The following is a 25,096-nucleotide window of genomic DNA, read 5'->3' as shown; positions in this document are numbered from 1 at the left end:
ATACTGAATAAACTTTTTTTGGGAAAACTGAACTTTTGCTACCTCAATATGCTTCCTCAGATTTGATAGTGATCTTTTGAAGCCAGACATTTACCTGATGAAAGTCATAACTTAAAGTAGAAATGTGTGTGCTTGATGCATAAAAACAATAATCATTGGTTCTCACAGCAGGCACGCACGTTTGAGCTTCCGTTTACCATATTTATTGTGCATAAGATAAAATAAAAATCAAGTAAAAGTACAAGTAGTCAGTTTAAATTGTACTTGAATAAAGTACAGATCCCCCAAAATAATACTTAAGTACAGTAATCAAGTAAAATTACTCAAGTATTTTACACCTCTGGTTTTAAGTCAGTTATTTCTATCTTTTGCTGTAGTGTGTCAGGAGGAAATACCAGTTTACATTTACAAACATTCATTTTGCCATTAACTGTAATAATCCAGTGAGTTTTTTGTTTGCACAAGGAGTCTGATAACAGCCAGAGATCTGATCTGATCATCATCCAGTCTGTCTGCAATGACATGAAGAAACAGAACAAACTGAGACAGACTAAATCCAGAAGAACTGTGGCAAAGTCTCCAAGATGCTTCGAGAAACCTACCTGCAAACCTGAAAAACTAAGCGCAAGTGCACCAGGGCAAAAGCTGCTTTAAACGCAAAGAATTATCACACCAAATGTTGATTTAATTTAGTTAATAGAAGTTAATTGTTAAAGAAAATCTATTTATGACATTATTTTTGACAGCATCCACATTTTACAGCATTTTTACACAAGTGCCTAAAACCTTTAACAGTACTGTAGCTTTGCAGGTAGGTCTCTTGAAGCATCTTGAAGACATTGTCACAGTTCTTCTGGATTTAGTCTGTCTCAGTTTGTTCTGTTTCTTCATGTCATTCCAGACAGACTGGATCAGATCTCTGTGTGGAGCACTGGCTGTTGTCAGACTCCTTGTGCAAACAAAAAACTCACTGGATTATTACAATTAATAGAAAAATGAATGTTTGTAAACTGATATTTCTAACTGACACACTACAGCAAAAGGTAGAAATAACTGACTTAAAACAATTTTTTAGCTGGTGAAAATGAAATACTAATGTTCTAATAATTTTGTCCACCACTGTATAATATAGTAATTCGGTACAATGCAACAGATAGCCAAGTGCCATGATATTAATAACTAATTCCATCACTGTACACTGGTAAAGAAAAGTTATAGTGATTTTTGTATTCTGTTGTCCTATGAACCTATATAACCACACTGCATACCAAATTCTTTATTATAGCCTAATGTAGGCCTAAAGATTCCCATAAGTTAAAAAAAGTGGAGTAACAAATGTAACATGAATTATGATTTATGAATTATGTTTTACACACAGCTTGAGAGGCATTTAACCTTTTAAAAAAAATCAACCATTAGGTGGGAGTAAAGTCGCATACTGTGACGCGCTAGAGTCAGCGGAAGTGACGCAGTTTGTGTGGATGTGGGTCTGTCATGGATGAAGTCTGTTCACCTGCGCGTCGTCGCGGTGGTCCGACGGGGCTCTCCGCCGTGCAGTCCGACTCCATCGAGGGTCTGACAGAGCTGGAGGATCTGGAGAGAGTGTATGCGCAGCTATGTGCCGAAGAGGTGAATATTTATTAGTGGAGACACAGTGTTCGTTAGTGTCTATGAGCTGGACTACTAGTAAGGGTAGATAAACGCTCGTTAGCTGTGTTGGGTATTGGTTGTATATCTGTATAAAATATCAGCGTGTGTTCGAACTGTGAAATTGTGTGAGTGTTGACAATGCATTGATGACTTGAACTGTTTACAAACGCACCTCCCTGACAGGCGGAAGTGCAGAAGGAGTTGGGCGGTCTCATGGGACAGCAGAGCAACATAGAAACAAAGATGCTCGCCTTGCAGAGGATGGGGTGAGTGTGTGTGTGTGTGTGTGTGTGTGTGTGTGTGTGTGTGTGTGTGTGTGTGTGTGTGTGTTTAACACTGAACGTGCACTGTAGAACTGAGAAAACAGAATATAGTGTGCTAATAAATTGTGTTTTTGTGTGTTCCTCAGACCCAACTTGCAGCTGATCGAGGGAGATGCTGTGCAGCTGTCTGGCATGATCAGCTTCACCTGCAGCCTGGCAGAGAACGTCAGCAGCAAAGTCAGACAGCTGGACCTCACCAAGGTGCCCAACATACACATTCGTATGATACGCACTCTATCAGAATGACAGTATGACAGCTTTCACTCAAACTTTGCACTTGGTTCTGTTTCAGAAAAGGCTGTACCAAGCAATTCAGAGGGCAGATGATATTCTAGATCTGAAGTTCTGCACAGATGGTGTTCAGACAGCCTTGCGTAACCAGGACTATGAGCAGGCTGCCGCCCACATTCATCGCTATCTTTCCCTTGACCAGTCTGTGATTGAGCTCAGCAAACAGGGTGGAGAGGGTGAGTCCTTTTGGGGTTTTCTAGCAACAAGAATTATCACTGGAACTACTGAACAGTAATATTAGAGTCTTTTTTAAATATGTATATCTGTGACAAGGGTGCTTGGTGTGAGAAATTAAATGTGTAGCATGATAGGGATAGTTTTACTAAAAAATTCAACAAAAAAGTGATTTTATTTTAATAAACATGTTTCATGTCATGATAATACAGTGAATTTAAATATGTTTGGCAAATAAAGGGGCTTATCTGATTAGATTTTTTTTTATTTGGAACTTTGTAGATGCAAATTAAAAGATATGATTATTCTGACATCTTAAACAATTAAAGTCTGACATCTTAAACAATTTTTTTTTTTTTATTTGCTACTTGGTGGATAGTTATGACTTTAATAAGTCATCTTTGAAGCTGCTGTAATATACACACAGATAATACCATTCAAAATTTTGTGGACTGTACGTTTTTTTTTTTGTTTTCGAACAGAAATTGTCGCCTCTTATGCTCAGCTGGGTTGCATTCATTTGATCAAAAACACAGTAATATTGTGAAATATTACAGTCTGAAATACTTGTTTTCTATTCTAATTTATTTTAAAATGTAATTTATCAGTGTGATGAAAACAACATGAATCATGAAAACATTTCTTCTGTTTAATATTTTAAGGAAACCACGGTACATTTTATTTTTCCCCCCAGGATGCTTTGAATAGAATGTTCACAGCATTTATTTGAAATAGAAATCTTTGTTATGATTATAAATGACTTTACTGTCTCGTTTGGTCAGTTTAATGTATCTTTGCTGAATAAAAGTATTAATTTCACTGCACCATTTACATTGTATATTAATGTGGCTGCCCTGCAACTGTAAACAGTGTTACAAACAGTGTTATGCAAATTGTTAGAAGATGATTTGTGGAAATAATATATGTTGTATATATTGTTTGAACTGATGCACACAGATACTTAAAATCTGCACTTTTTTTAAGTAGCTTTAAGAAATACTTATTGTTTTATCTGTATGCTTTATATTGTACATACAGGCAGTGCAGTTGAAGCCAGCCTTGCATTGCTTCAGGAAGCAGAGCGCAATCTAAAGGCACTTGTCACAACGCGACTGGAGGAGGCAGTTTCCACAGGCGACTTGCCTCAAGTGGAGCGCTTTTTCAAGATCCTTCCTTTACTGGGACTGCATGAGCAGGGACTTGCACGCTTTGCTCAATACCTTTGCAGTCAGGTAGGAACATGTTTTTATGTCCACCTAACATGATCAGTGAAATCAGGTGAGAATGCTTTTGTTTAGTTACTTGGGTTTTAATATACTTTTGCTTACTTTTCTTTCAGTTGGCCAGTAAGGCAGAGGAGAACTTACTCCTGGCTGTTGGCTCTGATCTCGGCGAACGCAGAGCACCGGTCATTTTTGCTGACACACTCACACTGCTTCTTGAAGGTAAGAGCAGATGCATCACTGTTTAACTTAGCAGTATTTATAATGTTTAAACAAATCGAGATCAACCAGCCTTTGTCTGTATCTGTCAGGTATTGCACGCATTGTTGAAACCCATCAGCCCATAGTGGAAACATACTACGGACCAGGCCGACTGCACACACTCCTTGCACACCTTCAAAAAGAGTGTGATAAACAGGCTCAGAAAATAGTGGACAAATTCATCCAACAAAGAGATTACAACAATAAGGTGTGTGTAGTGTCAATACTGTATGCTGTATTAGTGTGTTTATTTACTATACTTAATGTTTGCACCATGAATGAAGTGTACGTTGGCATAGTTATATACTTGATGTATACTTTTTATTTTTGGTTTGCAATAGTTTCAGGTTATCCAGAGCAGCATGATGAGGGGCATGACTACAGAAAAGATTGAACCCAGGTGCGGTCTGTTATAATTGTTTATCTGTGTATCTTGTGAATACATGGTGTTTTATTTGTTGTCGTATGTTTAATCTAGAGACCTGGATCCCGTGTTATGTGAGGTTACCTTAATGAACTCGAGAGCCGAGCTGTACTTTCGATTCTTGAGGCGCCGTATAGTGGCTGACTTTGAGGTTGCAGATGCAATGGCAGATGAAACGGTTATACAAGGTAACACCTAGCTTTTTATGGGATATGAAACTACTCTTTGAAACAAAAATCTGCTGCAAGTGCATGTCATGAGCTGTAGCCTAGAAGTTAGCACAAATGCTACTTCTCATTAATACATGATGCTCATTCAGGCAACACATCATTGCCTGTTAAAAAGAAATGTATGTAACTAACTAGGGCTAGGCTATACAAATTGGATGTAAGCAAAATGTGTTGAATATTCTGATTTATGTAAATTTATACTCATCAGTATTACTTGCTGGCATTGTTCATGTTTGTTTTGTTTTCTAGAGCATCAGCAGAGTTTAGAACAGTTACTGAAGAACTGCCAGCTGAGCCGCACTATGCAGGAGCTGATTGGCTATTACATTCCCATGGAGGAGTATTACATGAGAGAGTCCGTCAACAAGGTGGGACACATATACAGTCAATTACTTGTGCACTTATCACAACATCAGAGATGTCAGAGCTATTGTCAGGCACATGTAGTGTCCATTCAAAAGTTTGGAGTCAGAAAGATTTTTTTTTGCAAAAGGAATAAATGCTTTTATTGAACGTTATAGTGTACCTGCCTACATTGTCCTACATTTGCCATTGTTAAATTGCAGATACATTTCTTAGGCAGAATCTATGTCCTCACTGGATGATGAATATGATTTTATAGGCAGTTGCCATGGACACAGCTGAGGTGGGTCAGCTGAGCTCCAGCATGGTGGATGATGTGTTCTACATAGTGAAGAAATGCATCAGCCGAGCCCTCACCAGCAGCAGCTCTGACTGCGTGTGTGCTATGATCAATCATGCGACCAGTGTTCTGGAGACAGACTTCAGGTATACGCACAAATTTGGAATTTAATTAGCCTCAGTGTATTTTGTTACTGTTGTGCATTTGAAGAGATGTTGTAGTGGTGGTTGAAGATTTAAAAATTTACATCAGATTTTTGAAACCGTTGTTGTTGAATATCTATCTATCATTTGCTATACCCTTTACATCTCACTCTGTTTGCAGAGAGGTGTTAGTATGTAAGCTGCGAGCTGGATATCCAGTCAGTGCTCTGCAGGACCTGCAGCGTGGGGTTAGCAGCGCCGTCAGTCTGATGCAGAGCAGCCTACAGCATGGCAAGATAACAAATCTCACACAAACACTTGGGATTGAGAGCCAGGAGCAGGCAAAGAGCGCCTACTTGGTCAGCATCAAGTTTTTCTGTCTCACACACAACACACAAACTTAAACGCATTCTAAATGTATTATGTCACTTTTCACTTGTTTTCGTGGACCTAGTTCTGGTAACACTTTATTTTAAGGTGACCTTGTTAAACGTTACATGTACTTACTATTATAATAATTAAATATGCATAATTACATGCAAGTAACCCTAAGCCGAAACCCAATTCTAACCCTAACCATATAGTAAGTACATGTAGTTAATTAATATTTCTCAGTACTTAAATGTATAATTACACTGTAACAAAGACACCTTAAAATAAAGTGTAACCCTAGTAATCGCTAAACACACACTCTCTTGTATTATTTAAGTATAATAATGATATGTTTGTTTGTTTCTCAGGTGGCTCTCAATAATGTGGAGGTCTGCAGTGAAAATATCAGCACCCTGAAAAAGAATTTAGAGGTCTGTGTGATAAGACTTTGATTTGTTTTTTTTTTTGTTTTTTTTTGTTTTTTTTCAGTCAGCTTTGCTCGCACTCATGCCATCTCAAAATATAGGAGGTTTTTTTCCATGGAAGATAAAAGGAGAAATTTTGAAATCTTTTCCTTGCAGTTAATGCAAATAGAACTTTACAAGCCTCACAAACATATCATAAAAGCAGTCCAAAAAAATGTAACTTTTTGTGGTACGATGAATTGTTTCCTCTTTCTTTACCTCTTAGAGTGATTGTGTCAAGTTGTTCAGTCAGGGGGCAGGCTCAGATCATGCAAAGGCTAAGATTGACAGCTGTCTATCTGATTTGGTCAACACCTCCAGCAAATTCAAGGACCTCCTCCAGGTCAGTGAAAATCTGTTAATACACTACCATTCAAATGTTTGGGGCTGCATTTATTTGATTGAAAATGTGGTAAAAACAGTAATATTGTGAAATATTACACTTAAAAACTGCTTTCTATTTTTATATGTATAAAGATTTAAACGATTTAATATATTCCTGTGGATGGTAAAGCTGAACTTTCAGCAGCCATTACTCCTATATTTTCATTGTCATATGATCCTTCAGAAACCATTCTAACATGCTGATTTGGTGCTCAAGAACAACTTCTTACTATTATCAATGTTGAAAACAGTTGTGCTGCTTAATATTTTAGCAAATTGTGGAACATTTTTTTTATCAGGATTGTTTGATGAAAATGAGGTTTAAAAGAACAGCATAATTTAATAATCTTTTGTAACATTATAAATGTATTTAATGTCACTTTTGATCAATTTAATGCATCTTGCAGAATAAAAGTTAATTTATTTTAAATTTAAAATTTTTTTTTTTTATATATATATATATATATATATATACAGTGAGGAAAATAAGTATTTGAACACCCTGCTATTTTGCAAGTTCTCCCACTTAGAAATCATGGAGGGTCTGAAATTGTCATCGTAGGTGCATGTCCACTGTGAGAGACATAATCTAAAAAAAAATCCAGAAATCACAATGTATGATTTTTAACTATTTATTTGTATGATACAGCTGCAAATAAGTATTTGAACACCTGAGAAAATCAATGTTAATATTTGGTACAGTAGCCTTTGTTTGCAATTACAGAGGTCAAACGTTTCCTGTAGTTTTTCACCAGGTTTGCACACACTGCAGGAGGGATTTTGGCCTCCTCCACACAGATCTTCTCTAGATCAGTCAGGTTTCTGGCCTGTCGCTGAGAAACACGGAGTTTGAGCTCCCTCAAAGATTCTCTATTGGGTTTAGGTCTGGAGACTGGCTAGGCCATGCCAGAACCTTGATATGCTTCTTACAGAGCCACTCCTTGGTTATCCTGGCTGTGTGCTTGGTCATTGTCATGTTGGAAGACCCAGCCTCGACCCATCTTCAATGCTCTAACTGAGGGAAGGAGGTTGTTCCCCAAAATCTCGCAATACATGGCCCCGGTCATCCTCTCCTTAATACAGTGCAGTCGCCCTGTCCCATGTGCAGAAAAACACCCCAAAGCATGATGCTACCACCCCATGCTTCACAGTAGGGATGGTGTTCTTGGGATGGTACTCATCATTCTTCGTCCTCCAAACACGTTTAGTGGAATTATGACCAAAAAGTTCTATTTTGGTCTCATCTGACCACATGACTTTCTCCCATGACTCCTCTGGATCATCCAAATGGTCATTGGCAAACTTAAGTCGGGCCTGGACATGTGCTGGTTTAAGCAGGGGAACCTTCCGTGCCATGCATGATTTCAAACCATGACCTCTTGGTGTATTACCAACAGTAACCTTGGAAACGGTGGTCCCAGCTCTTTTCAGGTCATTGACCAGCTCCTCCCGTGTAGTTCTGGGCTGATTTCTCACCTTTCTTAGGATCATTGAGACCCCACGAGGTGAGATCTTGCATGGAGCCCCAGTCTGAGGGAGATTAACAGTCATGTTTAGCTTGTTCCATTTTCTAATGATTGCTCCAACAGTGGACCTTTTTTCACCAAGCTGCTTGGCAATTTCCCCGTAGCCCTTTCCAGCCTTGTGGAGGTGTACAATTTTGTCTCTAGTGTCTTTGGACAGCTCTTTGGTCTTGGCCATGTTAGTAGTTGGATTCTTACTGATTGTATGGGGTGGACAGGTGTCTTTATGCAGCTAACGACCTCAAACAGGTGCATCTAATTTAGGATAATAAATGGAGTGGAGGTGGACATTTTAAAGGCAGACTAACAGGTCTTTGAGGGTCAGAATTCTAGCTGATAGACAGGTGTTCAAATACTTATTTGCAGCTGTATCATACAAATAAATAGTTAAAAAATCATACATTGTGATTTCTGGATTTTTATTTTTTTTAGATTATGTCTCTCACAGTGGACATGCACCTACGATGACAATTTCAGACCCCTCCATGATTTCTAAGTGGGAGAACTTGCAAAATAGCAGGGTGTTCAAATACTTATTTTCCTCACTGTATATATATATATATATATATATATATTTGCCCCAAACTGTTGAATGTCTGTGTATGTCATCTGTTTGTAGATGGTTAAAATTGTTTGTATTAATGGTTTATGTACAGGAGGGTCTACAGGAGCTTAATAACACCTCTATCAGGCCACAAGTAAAACCCTGGATCAGCAGTTTCCTGTCTGTCTCACACAATATTGAAGAGGTATGATATGATAACATTTCAATATCTATTACTACTACTACTGATAAACACTGGAAATAAAACAGTCTGCACTTAAGTTGACAATGATAGAAACAGAAATACTAAGAACAATTATGATGTTATATTCCTTATCTTATGAATCTTTTTGAGGATAAGTTAGGCCATGCGTTTTGTGTGTTTTGTTTTTAGGAAGAGTTCAGTGAGTATGAAGCCAATGATCCTTGGGTTCAGCAACTCATTGTCCAGTTGGAGCAGCTCATGGCTGAGTTTAAGGTATATTCATTTTCATCCACTTTACATATGTGACCCTGGACCACAAAACCAGTCTTGTGTCAATTTTTCGAAATTGAGACGTATACTTCATCTGAAAGCTTAATAAATAAGCTTTCCATTGATGTATGGTTTGTTAGGATCGTATAATAAAAATATTGAGAAAATCGCCTTTAAAGTTGTCCAAATTAATTCTTAGCAATGCATATTACTAATCAAAAACTACGTTTTGATATATTTACAGTAGTAAATTTACAAAATGTCTTCATGGAATATGATCTTTACTTAATATACTAATGATTTTTGACTGGTTTTGTGGCCAGGCCAGGGTCTCACATGCTCACACAAACCCATTCTAAAGATGCCTCTCTGTAGGTGGGCCTGTCACCAGTCATCTATGATACTCTGACTAGCCTAATGACCAGCCTCATAGCCATGGAGATGGAGAAGACTGTGTTCAAATGCACCTTCAGCAGGGTGAGCTGTAAAACTTCCCTTCACAAATGAACAGGCACACATTTTCTTTAAAGTGACAGGCATTCTAACTGTCCTCTCCATTCTGGTTTGCAGCTTGGTGGATTACAGTTTGATAAGGAGCTGCGTGCTTTGGTTGCCTACCTCTCCTCAGTCACCTCCTGGACCATCCGGGATAAGTTTGCCCGACTCACACAGATGGCAACTATTCTCAACTTAGAGAGAGTATGTGGCTTTTTGACTGCCATCTAAAATGTTAATCACTGAAAACTGGTCCATGAGTATAAGAACAGTGTCGTTTTGAATTTTGTTTGATTGTGTTTTTCTTCCTTTAGGTGTCTGAGATCCTGGATTATTGGGGACCCAACTCTGGGCCTTTGACTTGGCGTCTGACCCCTGCAGAGGTTCGGCAAGTCTTGGCTCTAAGGGTAGATTTCCGCAGCGAGGACATTAAAAGATTACGACTCTAACAGAAGTAAACAAAAAATACTTTCCACTTGAGGCTTTTATGCATAGAAATGGTGTTTTGGGTTACTTGAATGGAGGTGCATTATCTCTGAACATTTGTATATTCCTTTTTTTTTTTTTTTTTTACATATGTAATAAATGTATTACTGGCCAACATTGTGAATCAAACAGTCCTTCAGCTATTTTGAATCTCACACTTGCTTAAATAAGCCCTTCATACAATTAAAGTGCAATATCTTCTGCCCACATTTCTGCTAAATACTGGAAAGGTTGGTTAATTCAAAGATGCTTTACTGAAGCCAATTAAAATGAAATTTCCTGGAATAAATGTGATGCCACAAGGCTTTAAATAGAAAAGAAACAGCTTTTATAGTGCACAACATATTCAGAACTTGTGTGGTCAAGAATTCAAACTAAATAATTTGTTTAAATGCAATACCACAAAAACAGTCCCACAAATTATAGTTCAAAAGCAGTTTACTTCAAACCAATCATCTTTTCTAACTGTGTTAACCTGCATGTAAAGAATCGGTTCATCTGGACCAGAAGCTCTGATCTGATGCACTGAGATATTAAAAACAAAGAAAGAAACCCAAATAATAAGCAGTTATTTACACACTTACAAAGCAGTCTCTGTGTGCATGTAACATGGTTATGAAGTGTGGCAGTAGACAGATCTTGGCTCTGCTGCCTTCAACACACAAACAGCACAAACGTGTATCATCATTAAATATAAAATGAGAAGGACCAGTCTGCTCAGTCCCCGTGTAGCGCTGTGCCGGACAGCTCGAGCATACAAGTTGAACTCATGTATCTGCGCTCTAACACACACACAGCCTATCTACCACTTCTGAGTCCTGGAGGAAGTTTAAATGAGAACTACGATGATACTTAATTGTCGTCGCCGTGTCTTACAGAAGCACCGAACACAGACTGTCCTTTGCGTCTTTAGTCCGTCGTTTCTGTGCGTCGTTCGTCAGAGTTTCCTCTTAATGATGGTGTTGGCGGAGATCAGACGGTCCCGCTCCCGCAGCTCCTCCTGCAGCCGTGCCTCGTTGACCCGCAGCTGTCGGATGGTGTTCTTCATCTCCTTCATTTTGATCTCCATCAGCGCGATGATGTCCCGCTGCTCGTTCAGCTTCCTCAGCAGTTCAGCGGACGTTGTGCCGGTGGTGAGCGAGTACGAGTGGTCCACCCCGCACAGCGCGAGATCGGCCACGGGGCAAGACGCGCTGCCTCCGGTCAGGTTTCCGTCTGATCCCGAGACCACCGCCGCGAGGCAGGAGCCGTCCCCTGAAGCGGTGAGGTCCACGGGCGCGATGTACTGGCCGTTCTGGCCTATCTGCACCACGGTGGTGTTCTCGGTGTCCCCCTCTTCCTCCACGGGCGCGGACTCGTTAGCGGTGGAAACGACGTTGCTGATGATGGGCACGACCGCGGAGACCTTCCTGCTCCTGCCGCGCCTGCTCTTCCTCTCGTTCACCCCGCGCAGAGGGAAAAGCGTCGGGACGCGAATGGTGTAGGTTTTCCTGCCGCCGGGGAAGTGGACGCTGCAGACCCGGTGTCCGGTGGTGGGCTGGAAAGTGCTGAAGCAGCCGCTCACCCCGGCCCGCGAAATGTTCTTCAGCCATATCTCTCGCTGAGTGGGGTCCTTCGGAAAGGTGTAGAACCGCAGATCGCGATCCCGGTGCGAGTTATTGTAGCATCCGGGCACGCAGCACGTGAAGCCGGGCATGATTGTGTAAAAGATGCACCAGTATTTCTGCAGTCCCTTGGAAGTTTCCCTAATTTTGTTTTGTTTGGTTCCTTCGTCTGCTGTTATCCAGACCAGCGGCCTACGAGCGGAACTACACGTCCCACAATACTTACGACTTCCTGTTTTGGTTTCAAATGCTGGTCGAAAGCAGACTCGCGTCTGCGCAGATGTGCGCCTTTGGAGGACTTCGCAATGCAAAGCCAGGAGTGTTGCAACAGTGCTTTTAACGTGCACGATGTGTAAATAAAAGTAGACGGTTTTGAAATTAGGTTTGAGTGCTAAAAATTGGACTAGTTTCATCCTTTGTAAATCAATGTGAGAGCGTGCTTTGAATGGTATGCCATTAATACCGAACGAAATGGAAACATTAAAAACAGAACATATAAAACAAATATATAGGAATACGTAAAACATACTAACAAAATAAATAAATAAATAACAGCGTTATAATGACACACTGTTTCCTTTAGCCTTTACATCACTGGTTAGAGTGTGTTAAACTTTATAATGTCTAGTTAACTGTTTGGACAATACAGTGATACTTGAATACAGACAGCATCTGTGATATTAAATTAAAATAAACCAAAAAATGTCAAAGAATGTGCCTTTTTTAGGAAATCTGCCCTAGGCATTACATCACAGTAGCAGCATGAGCAACTGAGAATAGACAGCCTACAAAAAAAGATATAATAGTTTTTAATTTTTTTAGAGTGTATTTATGATGTAGCCTATGCTTGCAGCATATAAAAAGAGATAGAGAGTCCAAAGCATCTACTCAAAGGTCAGTCTAGGTCACTTATCTTCATGATACGCTCAGAACACTACGTAAATATGCCTTTGAACCTATGATAAAGAAGTCTTTTTCACCTAATGAAATTAGTTCTCCTAAAAGTTAAATTGTCATCATTTACTCACCCTCAACAGAAGTTTCTTTCTTCTGTTGAACACAAAAGAACTGAAGAATGTTGGTAACCAAACAGTTCCTGGCATAATGTTGTTTTTTTCCTCCATAATATGCAAGTCAGTGGCTACTGACAACTGTTTGTTTCAAAACATTTTTCAAATTGTGTTCAACAGAAGAAAGAAACGCACAAGGTCGGAACAACTTACAGGGTGAGTAAATGAAGACAAAATTTCCAATTTTGGATGAACTATCCCTAGAATGTTTTCTCAGAGAGGAGTACATTTTTCAACAAATGGTCATATTAACTATTTTATTTTTCCATTTTCTCTCTTTTTTTTTTTTTTAATTTGTAGCCGTATTGCCAAAATATTAGAAAGTCTAAATACGGTTTAAATTCTGATTTGTGTAATTGTATAACTTTCTAGAATGGGTACAAATAATGTTTTTTGCTGGGACCTATTTACCAAGACTGAATTCATGGAATGTGCCAAACTGTTTCAGTTCAATGATATGGGCGTGGCAGATAAACCGACGGTTTCGCGCAGGCGCACATGATCGAAACGTCTCGCTTTAGAAATCATCCCACACAGCAATGAGCAGTAAGCGCAGGAGCAGCGGCACTGTGAAGGTACACATGAAACAGTATAACGTGATTTCAAGACGGCCGAAGAATGCCCCATACGTCGAGAGGGTGGGAGGCGTGACGGGTTTGTCCTGTTTTTCCTCCTGCTGTTGAGATGACATGAGAGCAGAGCCCTGACTAAAGTGGAGCAGAAAGAGAGGGAGGTGTCCACCATCCTCTGGCCATCATCATTCTCCACAGCACCGGCGCCATCGCATCCCAGGGCTTTGTTTTGTGGTAAGTAACAACCCGTATGGAACTAACAGAGCCGTTGAAACATGAACTAATAACCAAGCCAAAAGCCACTGATTTGACACGAGCTCGAATGGATGTGTAAGTTATTTGTGACTTTGTGCGGTTGAAATGGACCGGTTTCGGCTAAGCTACAACGTTATGTATCTGCTACGAGGAATGTTTACTTTGAAAGTATCAAGTTTGATTATTTATATCGTTTTTAAGTAAAATAAAACACAAGAAATGTCTTTAAAAGTTAAACTTTTAAACCAAGGGTTACCCTATCCGCTCTACATCCGCAGGTTAGCGCGAGGAAGTGATGCTAATATTAGTGTGCCTCCAGGATGGGTCACCAAATTTATATAGTTTACGTTTCTTTATAAAAAAACAACATAATTCGTCAAGTTCACTCTTCCTTATCAGTTCTTTGTTCGTGATGGTCCTACCGTTTTCTCTATGTATTTACTTGTAGAAATAGATGTTTGCAAATCAAGACTAGCCCTACTAGGAACTACCTTGTGTTTAGTACACAGAGGAAATACAAACATGCTTCTCATTTGCCTTTGCTGGGCAGGTGCACAGCCTTTGGGATGTAAATTAAATTGCAAGCCAACTGGTAGGTCAGCAACGCCTAGGCTTGTATCTGACAGCTGTCACTCGAGCCACTGATAACAGTGGGGTCATACAGCGCTTTATCTCTATTGTGTATTGATCGTGATAGCCTGAAGTGGCCCTGAGGTTAATTTTAACTTGGAGCTTGGTGTCGACATGCTTGCAACTACATACACTGTGAGATTAATTTGCATCCCTGTACAAATGTCAGTGTCAGTGAACTTTGATGTTTCTCTCTCTTCACAGGCCGAGCATCTGTTTTAAAAAAAGATTACATTAGCAGTGTGGAATGAGACACAGACTTGCTTGTAAGTTATAATAATGTTGCCGGGCGTGGGTGTATTTGGAACCGGGCAGACGGTACGTGCCTTAGTGCCGTTGCTCCAAAAGGAAGGCTTCCCTGTTCAGGCTGTTTGGGGCCATACGCAAGAGGAAGCGGAGTCATTAGCCAGCGAGTTGGACATTCCCTTTTCCACCAACAAGACAGATGATGTGCTGTTACATCCAGAAGTCCATCTTGTCTGCATATTGACACCTCCTCCACACACACGCCAGATTGCGGTAAAAGCTCTAGGTGAGACTTATTTTCTTTTGCTTCTTATCTTGATTGTCCATGCCGTCTCAGGGGATTGGGTTGGGTTCCTTCCTGGACTCAGCTAGAGTGTTTACTGTGCTACTGTTTACTTTACAGCTTGGCACAAGCCACAGTGGGCTTTTTTTTCCTGCTGATCAAATGTCGCATTCTTAGATCACAGTGAACCCCTCAGCACAGTTGAGATTATGCTGATAAAGCACTTGCTTCAAGCAGAAACTTGTTAGGCAAACAGCATTTGCAGTTTTGATTGTCATTGTATAATCATTTTCTTCTCTTTTCTCATTCTCTGTAGGTATAGGTAAAAATGTGATCAGTGAGCAGGCAGCTACATTGACTGATGCCTGTAAGATGGTGACAGCGGCAAGATATTATCCACAGCTTATGAGTATCATGGGAAATTCCTTGCGCTTCTTGCCTGCATTTGTCCAGATGAAACGCCTGCTAGGAGAGGGTTATTGTGGGAACTTGCAGGTATTGGAATTTCACCCAAAAAAAAAAAGGTGTATACATTCAGTTAAAAAGTAGGGGTCAGTAAGAAGAAATTAATACTTTTATTCATCAAAGATGCTATAAATTATTAAACTTAAACTTATATGCTGATTTTTAACAATTTATTTGAAATAAAAATCTTGGGACTCGTGATCGTGTAACTCTGTAGACTAGAATAATGGCTGCTGAAAATTCAGCTTTGCCTTCACAGCAATAAATTACATTTAAAAATATATTGAAATGAATCAAATTATTTTAAATTTGAATAATCTTTCACAATGTTACCCTTTTTATTGGTTTTGATCAAATAAACGCAGCCTTGGTAATCATGAGACGTCTTTCAAAAAAAATCAAAAAGCCCTAATTATTCCAATCTTTTGAACGGTAGTGTATATAATGATATTTATATAATGACAAAAATGTTAAGATTAAATATAATACCAATAAATGCTGTTCCTCTGAACTTTCTATTCGAAGAATCCTAAAAAAACAAAATATCATGGTTTTTCTACAAAAAAATTTGAAACTTTCAAACATTGATAATAAGAAATGTTTCTAGATCACCAAATCAGCACATTAGAATTATTTCTGATGGATCATGTGACACTGAAGACTGGAGTAATAAACTATATTTAAAAATAGTAGATAAAATTGTCTTCTTATATCCAGTATTGGATACAAACATCTACTAAATGATTAAAATATATTAAAATTATATTTATTAGTATCATAATATTTAATTAGTTAGATTTTCACTGTGTTTTTGACCAAATAAACAGCTTTGGCAATACTACTTGCAAAACATTAAACAATCTTTTAACATTTTATATAAAGTCAACTATTTAGATTTGTTTTTGTTGGATTTAGTTAAAATAGTGTATAATAATACTAATGTAAGCCATTCTTAAAATACTAAACATCTTAACTTCTCTTTATTAGGGCATATGTTTAGACTTGCACTCTATTCATTTACTGCTTGTTTTCTTAAAAAAACAAAAACAAACCAACACTAGCTTTTCTAATCTTTTTGTATTCTATCTGTTTACTTTTTATTTATTATATAATTAACAAAAGCAAAAAAGGCCTCTAGCACTAGCTTGATCTATTCTTTTTCTGTTCTATCGGTTTTCTTTTTATTTATGTAATTAAAAAAAAAAACTTTGCTACATGTACTGCGTTAAGCTAACTGAGACTTGTTATCACTTGCATATCATCACTCTTTTGTTGATTTTGATTGCTTCCATTGTCCTCATTTGTTAGTCGCTTTGGATAAAAGCGTCTGCTAAATGACTACATGTAAATGACTAAATGTATACGTTACGTTATTACATAACTTAGACTGGTCAAAATATGAACCCATTCACTAAACTTTTTTTCTCTCCTTTTCAAAGGTATGTGAAGCACGTGTTTATGGAGGCTCGCTGCTCAGCCAATCATATGGATGGGCATGGGAGGAGCTCATGGGGGGAGGTGGCCTGCACACAGTTGGCTCCTGCATCATTGACCTTCTGAGCCACCTCACGGGATGTCGAGCTGTGCGAGTGCATGGAATGCTCCGGACTTTCGTACGTCAAGGTGGCCCGGCAGGAGGGATTCGTTCTGTGACCGCAGATGACTACGCTTGCTTTCAGCTGCTGATGAATGGAGGCATGGTTTGCAGCGTGACATTAAACTTCAATCTACCTGGCACAGATGTGCATGAGATCATGCTTGTGGGGTCATCGGGACGACTCGTTGCTCGAGGAACAGAGCTGTACGGCCAACGGGCCAGCATGCAAGAAGAAGAGCTTCTTTTGAGCGATGGTGGAGAAGCTGTAGGGCCATCTGTCAGGGGACTGAACGGCATGGTGACTCAGCTCAGACTTTCGTTTCAGGCACAAGAGGACAGGCGCTCTTGGGTGCGACATCCTGTTTCCATGGCAGCCTCCTTCGAGGATGGGCTGTATGTACAGACGATTGTAGATGCTATCAAACGGTCAAATCGCACTGGAGAGTGGGAGTCAGTGGAGGTCAAGATTCAGGATGTTGACCCGAACCACAACCACAGAACCCTGCCAAACTAACACTACACACACTGTTACATTCTACATGTGCTATCTCAAGACCGAGCCTATTAACATCATTAACTTTCTTTTATAATAAAAACAACCATGCTTTCATTTTAAACATATAGATAAGCGGTTCCCAACCACGTTCCTGAAGGCCCCCCAAAGCTGCATATTTTGCATCTCTCCTCTGTCTGACACACCTATTTCAGGTCTTGGAGTCTGTACTAATGAGCTGATGATCTGAATCAGGTGTGTTTGATTAAGGAGACATGGAAAACATGCAGCATTGGAGGGTCTCCAGGAACGTGGTTGGAAACCACTGATATAGATAATTTAACAAAGTGTATGCATACTATCTGAAACTTTTAAGTTGGGTTGCTTATGCTTATGCAAAACACTGGAAATGCATCACTGGATAGGAATTGTGGTTTCAGGGTTGTTTTGTTGTTTATTTACTGTAACAAAAAAAGATGTACAAAGCTTAGCTGTGAAAAACTATTTCTGTGCTTTTCCTATTTTTATGTGATCTTTTGAGTTTAAATTTAAGTCACGGGGTTTAAATGTGAGCCTCTTAAGTTTTTATATTTTATTTGAGTAGTGAAGATAAGCTTGTGCTCTGCACAAGAGTATTTTTTCCTGTATATATGTGTGAGAGAAAGCTTTACAGCACTGATAAACTTATGCTGGACACTAGATATCACTTACTGTAATATACCTGTTGTGACTTGTTGCCTGATGTCCAGTGCATTGGACATATTAACGGTTCTACTAAGCTGCACAAAGTTTCTTGAATTATATTTTTTATTGCTGAATTTGTCTCTGCACTGTTTAAGAGAGAGTGATGGGTTAATGTGTGGATGGTGTTTTTATTCTTTGTTATGAGTTTAAAAATAAATATTAACTTAATTAAATATTTTTAAATCCCTACTGAAGAACAACTAATATTTACCTTGTTTTGTCCTTTTTAGATGTGGCTTTGACATGAATATCTGCTGGTATTCTAAAGGGGGCGCTAAAGGGTCGTGTCTAGATGGTAACCCTCGTTTGAAATTCTCGCGAGATTTACATACTAGTACATGTTCTGTCTTAGAGCTGTTCTCCACGGCTCTGTTCTATACTACAGCTTTTACATTGGGAATCCTGCATCACGGGAAAGCACAGAAAAAATATTTTATTATAATGCTTTGCAAAACTAAGAGGATTCTGAATATATGTGAAGCTTATACATGTACAGTTTAATTCAATGTTTTGTACTTGAGATTCAATAAACTTCAAAACAAAAATATTTTAATTCTAAATAAACCAAAACTTTCTTATGAACTTAGTATTTATATACAGTTCTATGTTTACTATAAACACTACAGCCTTGATTAGTTAAGTCACAGACAATTCAGTAAACAGTAAATTAATATTATTATTACTATTACAATTAAAACAGGCAACACAGTGTTAACAATGACACTAGCCTCAAGACAATAACTCAAAACAGACATAGCCTACAATTTAACATTGTAGACGAAAGGGTACACCCAACTTAAAGACAAAAGACATGTTGAATGCTACATATACAAAACAAAACGATAAAGTATTGTGTCTCCCTCACATTTTTTCTCAGTGACTGGTTGATCAAAGCATCAGAACCAATACGCATGCGCGAGAATTGAACGCAAAGAAGGTTCCCCTCTCTAGAATACGGCGATCAGACAGTCAGTATTCAAAGTCGACTTGTTCGAAAATGGCGGCACGAAAGCGAAGTATAGTCTGGTCATTTTTCCAAGCTGAAGATGACAGAAGAGTGTTGTGTCTTCTCTGTATGAAGACGGTTTTGTATTTTGGTCACACGACAAACATGCTTCGCCATTTACGAACGAAACACCCCTCTGATTTTTCCTCGTTGGACAAAAGGAAGCCCGCGACAGATGCGGTATCCAAACGCAACGACAGTGGTTGTGTGGAAGGTATGAAAGGTTCAAGTATTGTATTGTATTGTATTGTATTGTAAGTGTTTACCGATCACGTACAGTGTCCCGATGTGTACACCGATACGTCTATTAGACAGCCGGCTGGTAATGGATCTTAGAAATGACACCGTATATATTTTTTCTTTGATTTGTGATGTTTTCCCCTCCATTTTGGCCTGCTATGCACGTGCTTATAACTCACCACATGTAAGTCCAGAGCCAATACAAAGGCGCTTTATCGTTCAAAACAGCGCTCGTTGTGACTGTGAGATTCAGTATCGACTCCTCAGTAAGAACGGGTTCATTTTACAGAGTCTTTAGTCAAAGTGACGGGAGTTTCGCTTAGGCCGGGATTTTGGGTGGATGTCGCAACGACGCCATGTTGTTTTCTTCAAACAATTGTCTATTGCGTCGCCTATTTATAGAAGGCTAATTTTGCGCATTTGTTAAGATCTCAAACGAATTTCCCCGACTGGAGTCGATTCGATTCGACTCGTTCAGTCAAACGAATGAATCTTTTGAATCGTGTCGCTGATTTGGATCAGCAATATACGGTGCTCTGACTGAAAGAGCCTCCCCGCCCCCTCCTGTCCACAATAAACTGGACAGAAAACCTTCAACCAAAACGACCCTGTTCTGTATGAAGTATCAAATCGTATATTACATACGAACGATCTATGATTAGTGAATTGTACATAATGTCTGTGGTTTTCGAAAATCTGAATTGTATCGAACTGTATTTGATCCGAAATTGTCACGTGATGCACCATCTGTCACATCCCCGGATGGGCGCGATTTTTCAAAAATTCTAAAACTAGCGGGTCATTGGTTAAAGCTAAGATTATTTGTTGCTATGCCTGTTTTAATATTACCAACGTTATAACACGTATAGAAATAGAAAGAGAGGAAAATAAATGGCTATAACGTGCAGCACCTGTTGATCATGTCAGTAGTGCTCAGCTTCCATGTCCAATCATTGCTTTTGTTGCTTAGCAACACTCTGTTCTGTCGTCATCTAGCGAAAGGCCGCTTCATGAATTTATTATTGTGTATCTCAAAAGGCCAATTTGTATTTTTAAACAAAGCGTTATTCATTTAGCATCTTCTGTTGAATGTGCACCTATTCCCTCATTTGTTTTATTTTTTTGTTTACCTTTAGCTTGGCATAACTTTTATTTTTTACCATCTCATTGTCTTTTAGTAATACATGTTAATTGAAATGCAGGTTATTACGAATGTTATTTTGTGTGGTTTATTGTCTGTAATTCAGTCTGTCCTTATGCACTCTTAAAACACAAGGAACCAGCATTTTAAAGAGAGTGTCACAGGTTCAGTTAAAGTTCTTTTAGCCATGTATATTCGATGCATTTTAATTTTATCCTCCCTTTTTTTTCTCTATCAAGTTACAGTATTGATGGATGAGCAGCAGGTAGAGGTGGAGTCCGTGGGTGAAGATGGTGAAATGGATGGAGCCATCAAAGGGATCCTCCGTGCTGCGGCAGGGGAAGGGACAACTGAAGCGGAGGTGGCTGAGGAGGAAGGTGAGGGGCCTGTTGATGAAGGGGATGGGAAAGAGATACAAGAGGATGACAACCCAGCTAATACTCGCAAGTGGAGCTCCGTGTGGGTGCACTATCGAAAGCTTGGCCAGGAGCCGCGAGCTCTGTGCTTGCTCTGCATGGAGAAGATCCAGCACCGGAGTAGCACAAGTAACCTTATCAGACATCTACAGCATAAGCATCCCAATGAGTTTGCACAACTCGAGGATCACCCACAAAAGCGGCCTAACAAACGCAAATCTGAAGATCCAAGCCGCCTTGCCTCCTCTCCCACATTAGCAAGTGGGACCCCAACTAGATCACACATTGTGTCGCCAAAGCGCGATGTCCGTACACCTTGCAGTACCAGCCTAGACAGATATTCAGGTATAGTTTGCTTTTACCTCTTCTCAATGTTCTTGTTTTACATTTTGTGTGAAAAGGATGTTGAGCCATTGCTTTTATAGTTATTGTAGTATTATATATTGTTGTTATTATAGTTAACTAGAACTTAAACTTAAAAGAAATTAACTGAAATAAAATATATAAAAAAATTAAACTTATTTCATTTTAGTTATTGGCCAGGAAAAAAAAATTGGTTTTCATTTAACGGTAGTTTAACATGATGCACTAAAGTAGGCTTATGAAAACTATACAGACATTATACATGCATTGTAAAAACAAATTCATATAAATGCACAAAAATACTAAAACTTTATAGTTTTCTTTGTTATATAAAAACAGTCAAAATATTAATAACACTATGATACTAATAACTAGGGATGCACTGGTTCTAAATTTCTCCACCAATACCAATAGCCGATTATACAGAATGAATACCAATTACTACCAATAGTTTGGTTTTCTTAAGGGGAAAATCTTTTCTTGTTAATGCTGTGAACTATACAGGGAACCCTATGATTTGGTACATTATCACAATATTAGAGGTTAAAATTGACAACAGAGCCCAGTATGTTCAACTGCTTTTTATTTTAAAATATGAATCTCACTGAACTGAAATGAAACTAAAATGTTTGTATACAACTCAGTTGCCCATAAGGTAGATATATTCAAAGTACGTACATTCAAACATGCATATATAATTAACAGTAAATAAGCTCCCCATTTTTTTGTAGCTAACCAATGAACTATGAACACGAGATAACTCCGGAGTTAGATGCAAAATTAAAGGGGTCATCGGATGCCCATTTTTCCACAAGTTGATATGATTCTTTAGGGTCTTAATGAACAGTCTGTAACATACTTTGGTTAAAATTTCTCAATGGTAGTGTAAAATAACACCCTTTTTACCTTGTCAAAAACAGCTCTGTTCACAGCAAGCCATTTAATTGCATGTCCCTTTAAATGCTAAAGAGCTCTGCTCACCCCGCTCCTCTCTTCTGTGGGGTGGTGACACGCAGTTCTCTGAGAGACTCTTAACTTAAGCCGCATTCATCGTGAAAATTGCTAACTAGCACATTATTAGGAAAGGCGATTTGCACTTCTTCTGTAAGTGAAGCTGGATCACGAATGATTCGCGTGAACATAGACATGTTTAGGTAGATCGGAGGTGCATTCCCTTCAAAAACAAACGTAATCCACTGCATCGTCAGCGGCTCAGATGTCGAGAGTAAATGACAACTGCTATATTCATTATGTCCAACAACAAAACACTTCAATCGCTTAGGAGCTTTTTTTTTTTTTTTTTTTGTCTACCCCTGCTCTGGCATCAAAACAATGGCGGACTGTCTACTGCTCACTCAGGGCAGGTCTAAGATAAAGCGCCAGTGTCAATTGTGGGAGCGACCCGGGTACGTGTTACGTCACACAGCCAAGAATCTGAGATCGGCTTGATTTGAGAAAAGGGTTGTCATTTATCAGGATTTAAAAAAAAAAAACTGGGTGGATTGTGTACACACATTGCCAACACTCATTTATGTTGAAACAACATGTAAAAGTGAATTTTGAATGACCCCTTTAAGTGACATGATCGCACGCTGTTTTTTAATAGGCTTGTTTGAGATGCGCCTCGCCTCGCCTGAAATGTAGGCGAGAGTAGGCGGCTGCAGTGAGGAGAGGAGTGAAATAAGCGCAGTCAAGACGGACAGTTCTGAGCTCTCGAAGCTGAACGAGATCAAAGGCAGATATTGCGTTATTCTCACTCATATGCTGTGCTGCTGATAAACATGATATAATTTCAGTTCTGTTGCTTTTATATGAATATAAATATGATGAACAAGACACTCAAAGTGCTTGCTATTTAATTCCATACGAAAGGCATATTTATCCTCCATTTTTATTTTAATTCAAACATGTATTTTAGATTTTTATAGAAAATATGACAACAATCACATCTCACACAGAGATCGCACTATAGTGTTTGGGAATATTCATGCACAATTTAAATGCATAATGGCATGAAATCAGATTAAAAAAATAAAACATTTTAGAAGAGAAAGCAGCATCACGGTTGTCTGAACCAATGAGCATTAAGCTGTGTCGTCAGTCAGTTTCCCATCATGCTTTTGATCAGCGCAGTCGGTGGAGAGCAACTGCTCAATCCGACACAGCCGCCTCGCCATCCCGAGAGTTTTTTGGCACACGTCAGCATGACATCAGAGCAAGGCGGACGTAACTCTGACACTTTTCTAACCGACATGCATCTCGCGGTGATCACCGGTGATCGGTTCTGCGCAGATTTTGCTCATCTCAAACAAGCCTATTGTGTTCCCATGCTAATTGAGTAATTACATGACACATGATACATTTTAGTCTTTCCACGTATCTTCTTATGTTCAGCCATGTTTATTTAATGCTTCATTTATTAAACTGGAATTGATGACTCACACTGCTGTGGAATTTTTTTGTCATGACACATTTAAGAGCATCAAAATTGCATTTATTGTTTGAATTTTGTGATAAAGTGGACAGAATCTGAGAGCTGTGAATTTGTTTCTTATCAGAACAAAGCACAAAGCTCCTTGTGGTTGTTCTTCGATTATGCTTCCATGCCTATATTAAAGGCTTTAATTTTTTACAATTTTTTTTTTTTTTTTTTTTTTTGTCGCTTAGGTGCTAAGTGGTCTGAGGGTGTGCGTATATTGGAAAGAGAACGGGAGCTGACAGAGGCGTTGAGGCGTGTCCAGCAGGAAGAGGGGCGGAGCATACAGCTGCAGAAGGAGTTACTGCAGCAGTTCCGTGAAATGGATGCTGAGCGCCGAGTGCTTCAGAACCAGAAATGTGAACAAGAGCAGGAACACGCAAGATTGCGGAAGGAAAAAGAAGACCTCCAGAAGGAGAAGAATGAACTCCAGAGAGAAAAAGAGGAGCTACAGAAGGAGAGAGAGGAGATTCAGAAAGAAAAGGAGGAGCTGGAGAAGCAGAAACAAGAACTGGACTCTTGGAAAAATTCTCATGCGCAGGGACAGACCTCTGGATTTTACAATTGTTGATATACTTCAGTATGTCTGTTTCACAAGGAAACAAGGATTTCCTTTTTATGGAAATAGTTATTTCTTTACCCTTTTTATTTTTACAAGATTGATTTGGATTGGGGGGGATGGGGTTGTGGGAGTGGGGGAAATGCCAGGGATGTTGTATTTTGTTTAGCTAAATGAAAGTTTACCTTAACCTAACAGGATTTCAAACACGTACATGCATGCGAATTATAGATTACCTGCCGTTAAAATAGAGATTCGTGATAAGGCCTTTCATGTCAGATATCTAGAAAATCAGTTTCATTGAATCTACTCACGCTGTACATATATATATATATATGAGTGTTAACACAAAGTTCATGTTCGTTCCAAAGTTTGTTCCAAAATTGACCAGTGTGTGAATGTATTCAAGTGATTTTGTACATTTCTGCACTGGGAATAAAAAGAAAACTTTCAGCAAATGTCCTTTCTCAGTCATTTGTGCCATATGTGTTTTTCCTTCCCTAGAGTTGATAACCTATCGCACTGTGTCACTGTTTTATTTTATTTTTGGAGTCGACAGTATTGGTTACCATAAAGGTTGGTAAGATGGTTGCAGCGTTAATATGTATTGTGAAGAGAAATTTAAAGGAACTAACAGGACTTTTACTCATATTTGTATACTGTCATAACCCTGTTTTGTACATTTGACAATTTGGAGAAAAATGTGAACCTCCAAATTTAAAAAAAAAAAATTCTCAGTTTAGTATCAAGAAGTTACCAGTTTTCAAACCGATGAGAACAGATTTTCTATACCCATTGCCAAATTGGCCATTCCAGGATGACTCATTTAAT

The 25,096-nt window shown here is 38.9% G+C and overlaps 4 protein-coding genes across 5 annotated transcripts; 3 read left to right on the top strand and 1 right to left on the bottom strand.

The window, feature by feature from the left end:
* Positions 1 to 1,436: 1,436 nt before the first annotated feature.
* On the top strand, positions 1,437 to 10,210 carry cog4 (component of oligomeric golgi complex 4). Its single transcript, XM_058781489.1, has 19 exons — positions 1,437 to 1,629; positions 1,834 to 1,916; positions 2,060 to 2,174; positions 2,266 to 2,440; positions 3,477 to 3,670; positions 3,778 to 3,883; positions 3,973 to 4,130; positions 4,264 to 4,322; positions 4,401 to 4,534; positions 4,826 to 4,944; positions 5,199 to 5,365; positions 5,544 to 5,721; positions 6,103 to 6,165; positions 6,425 to 6,541; positions 8,762 to 8,854; positions 9,044 to 9,127; positions 9,500 to 9,601; positions 9,695 to 9,823; positions 9,934 to 10,210. Exons 1-19 carry the CDS (start codon positions 1,495 to 1,497, stop codon positions 10,066 to 10,068), a joined length of 2,346 nt encoding a protein of 781 aa, XP_058637472.1. The 5' UTR covers positions 1,437 to 1,494; the 3' UTR covers positions 10,069 to 10,210.
* Positions 10,211 to 10,552: 342 nt separating this feature from the next.
* thap11 (THAP domain containing 11) lies at positions 10,553 to 12,382 on the bottom strand. The gene has a single exon (XM_058781490.1). It carries the CDS (start codon positions 12,234 to 12,236, stop codon positions 11,043 to 11,045), a length of 1,194 nt encoding a protein of 397 aa, XP_058637473.1. The 5' UTR covers positions 12,237 to 12,382; the 3' UTR covers positions 10,553 to 11,042.
* A 929-nt stretch (positions 12,383 to 13,311) lies between these two features.
* Positions 13,312 to 18,599, top strand: gfod2 (glucose-fructose oxidoreductase domain containing 2). Of its 2 annotated transcripts, XM_058781492.1 has the most exons (4): positions 13,312 to 13,585; positions 14,441 to 14,768; positions 15,082 to 15,260; positions 16,670 to 18,595. In XM_058781492.1, exons 2-4 carry the CDS (start codon positions 14,516 to 14,518, stop codon positions 17,339 to 17,341), a joined length of 1,104 nt encoding a protein of 367 aa, XP_058637475.1. In that variant the 5' UTR covers positions 13,312 to 13,585; positions 14,441 to 14,515; the 3' UTR covers positions 17,342 to 18,595. The 2 variants fall into 2 exon arrangements, with proteins under 2 accessions (XP_058637475.1, XP_058637476.1); XM_058781493.1 differs by lacking the exon at positions 13,312 to 13,585 and having other exon boundaries at positions 14,516 to 14,768; positions 16,670 to 18,599.
* Positions 18,600 to 18,945: 346 nt separating this feature from the next.
* On the top strand, positions 18,946 to 24,737 carry LOC131543749 (trichohyalin). The gene is made up of 3 exons (XM_058781491.1): positions 18,946 to 19,284; positions 20,691 to 21,212; positions 23,898 to 24,737. The coding sequence occupies exons 1-3, from the start codon at positions 19,062 to 19,064 to the stop codon at positions 24,275 to 24,277; spliced, it is 1,125 nt and encodes a 374-aa protein (XP_058637474.1). The 5' UTR covers positions 18,946 to 19,061; the 3' UTR covers positions 24,278 to 24,737.
* The last annotated feature ends 359 nt before the right edge of the window (positions 24,738 to 25,096 follow it).

Source organism: Onychostoma macrolepis, chromosome 07 (genome assembly GCF_012432095.1).
Source record: "Onychostoma macrolepis isolate SWU-2019 chromosome 07, ASM1243209v1, whole genome shotgun sequence".
Taxonomy (NCBI): domain Eukaryota; kingdom Metazoa; phylum Chordata; class Actinopteri; order Cypriniformes; family Cyprinidae; genus Onychostoma; species Onychostoma macrolepis.
This window is presented reverse-complemented; position numbering and strand designations above follow the sequence as displayed.

What these genes read in the sequence shown, in the direction of transcription:
- cog4 (XM_058781489.1), top strand. Translation starts at nt 1,495, where the DNA reads ATGGATGAAGTCTGTTCACCTGCGCGTCGTCGCGGTGGTCCGACGGGG. An exon ending in ACAGAAAAGATTGAACCCAG is followed by an intron (nt 4,323 to 4,400) that starts GTGCGGTCTGTT and finishes TGTTTAATCTAG; the next exon opens with AGACCTGGATCCCGTGTTAT. An exon ending in AGGCAAAGAGCGCCTACTTG is followed by an intron (nt 5,722 to 6,102) that starts GTCAGCATCAAG and finishes TTTGTTTCTCAG; the next exon opens with GTGGCTCTCAATAATGTGGA.
- thap11 (XM_058781490.1), bottom strand. Translation starts at nt 12,236, where the DNA reads ATGTTTTACGTATTCCTATATATTTGTTTTATATGTTCTGTTTTTAAT.
- gfod2 (XM_058781493.1), top strand. Translation starts at nt 14,516, where the DNA reads ATGTTGCCGGGCGTGGGTGTATTTGGAACCGGGCAGACGGTACGTGCC. An exon ending in GATTGCGGTAAAAGCTCTAG is followed by an intron (nt 14,769 to 15,081) that starts GTGAGACTTATT and finishes CATTCTCTGTAG; the next exon opens with GTATAGGTAAAAATGTGATC. An exon ending in GTTATTGTGGGAACTTGCAG is followed by an intron (nt 15,261 to 16,669) that starts GTATTGGAATTT and finishes TCCTTTTCAAAG; the next exon opens with GTATGTGAAGCACGTGTTTA.
- LOC131543749 (XM_058781491.1), top strand. Translation starts at nt 19,062, where the DNA reads ATGGCGGCACGAAAGCGAAGTATAGTCTGGTCATTTTTCCAAGCTGAA. An exon ending in CGACAGTGGTTGTGTGGAAG is followed by an intron (nt 19,285 to 20,690) that starts GTATGAAAGGTT and finishes TTCTCTATCAAG; the next exon opens with TTACAGTATTGATGGATGAG. An exon ending in CAGCCTAGACAGATATTCAG is followed by an intron (nt 21,213 to 23,897) that starts GTATAGTTTGCT and finishes TTTGTCGCTTAG; the next exon opens with GTGCTAAGTGGTCTGAGGGT.